The 1,261-nt window shown below is 37.8% G+C and overlaps 1 protein-coding gene across 1 annotated transcript in view; it reads right to left on the reverse strand.

Moving 5' to 3' along the window:
- IGF2R (insulin like growth factor 2 receptor) overlaps positions 1-1,261 on the reverse strand; it is a 130,108-nt gene that overhangs the window by 69,304 nt on the left and 59,543 nt on the right. The window contains exon 27 of the mRNA XM_019526780.1: positions 449-655. Coding sequence (XP_019382325.1) covers positions 449-655 — 207 coding nt within the window. The remainder of the gene's footprint in view (positions 1-448; positions 656-1,261) is intronic.

The following is a 1,261-nucleotide window of genomic DNA, read 5'->3' on the forward strand; positions in this document are numbered from 1 at the left end:
ACTCTCTCGAACAACTGTCAATCTAAGAACAGCCCTCCCTCCAGTAAGAAACTGGGATGCACTCCTCCAGGGACTAAAATTCAGTGCCACTTTACATATTAGCCAATGAAGACCTCTAAAGCAGTACAAGATGACACCAGATTCAGTTCTTTCCCCATTTACAGCAAGGCAGCATTCATGAGCTGAACTACTGATTCACTGTAGTCCATATCCCACAGAAAGCTCAGCAGCAGCACATTTACTTTAGTTTGTCAGACTTTGTGGCATCATTAACAGAGCCTGAAGGATAGCTAGTTAATATATTCTCACTTACACACTAATTTGCAAAGTTTCGTTAGTTTATACCAAGTTCTCCATCTAGAGAGGGGGGAAACTATAATGCCATGGAAATTTGCACTTGTGGTTTTTAACAACAAAGCTTTTCTCCTAAACTCAAGAATTACTATACCTGCTATTTTTCTAAATGTTGAGTTTGTCTTCTTTACTTGGCATGAGGATACTGTATGATCCACTGACTTGCATGGTTCTGCTATTGTGCCACAGACTCTGAAATAGTAGTCGTATTCATCCGTACTCACTTTCATATCCTTCACAGAAAGAGGTTTCAGATTGTATACATAACCATATCTTGGATCTGTCACCTGACATTTATCACCTTGAAAACAGGACAATAGGTCAGCTACAAATAAACTCAGTACAGCTATATACAAGTGACAGGGTAAGTACTTAGATTTAAAAACACACAACCACGCAGAGTAAAATCACCACAAAGAATGATGGTTATTAGGCAATATTCTGAATTGAAATTACATGCAAGAACTCAAGAGTACTTACTAGTATCACTGTAAGACCATCAGTCAAAGAAATTCATCTTTACTGATAGCTTAAATAGACATTCAATAGTTTTGTCTTTCTGGAGCTTTTGGGAAGCATTTTTGTCCTTCTGGAGCTTTTGGTTTTTTTAAAGAAAAAACATGGAACTGTAATCATGTCTTTGATTACTTGTCAAATCACAGCTTGTGATATGTCCTTTTAAAGCAGTGTTCAAGTAGACCAATGTAGCAAGCAGCAGACCAAGGTAGCAAACAGAGTTTAAAAAATAAATGAGAGGCAGAAGGAAGTGCTTCGTTTTCATCATGGCTAGATGCTGGCTGTCAAATACTACAGTGTTCCATGGTTGACTCATCACCAAGAACTGATTAATCTTTAAGGTGTAAACACTGAAATTTTGAAGTAACGAAGAAGGGGAGTAGAGAGTGTG

The sequence above is a fragment of the Gavialis gangeticus genome, unplaced genomic scaffold (assembly GCF_001723915.1).
Source record: "Gavialis gangeticus isolate Ggan-Ray unplaced genomic scaffold, GavGan_comp1, whole genome shotgun sequence".
Classification (NCBI taxonomy): Eukaryota; Metazoa; Chordata; order Crocodylia; family Gavialidae; genus Gavialis; species Gavialis gangeticus.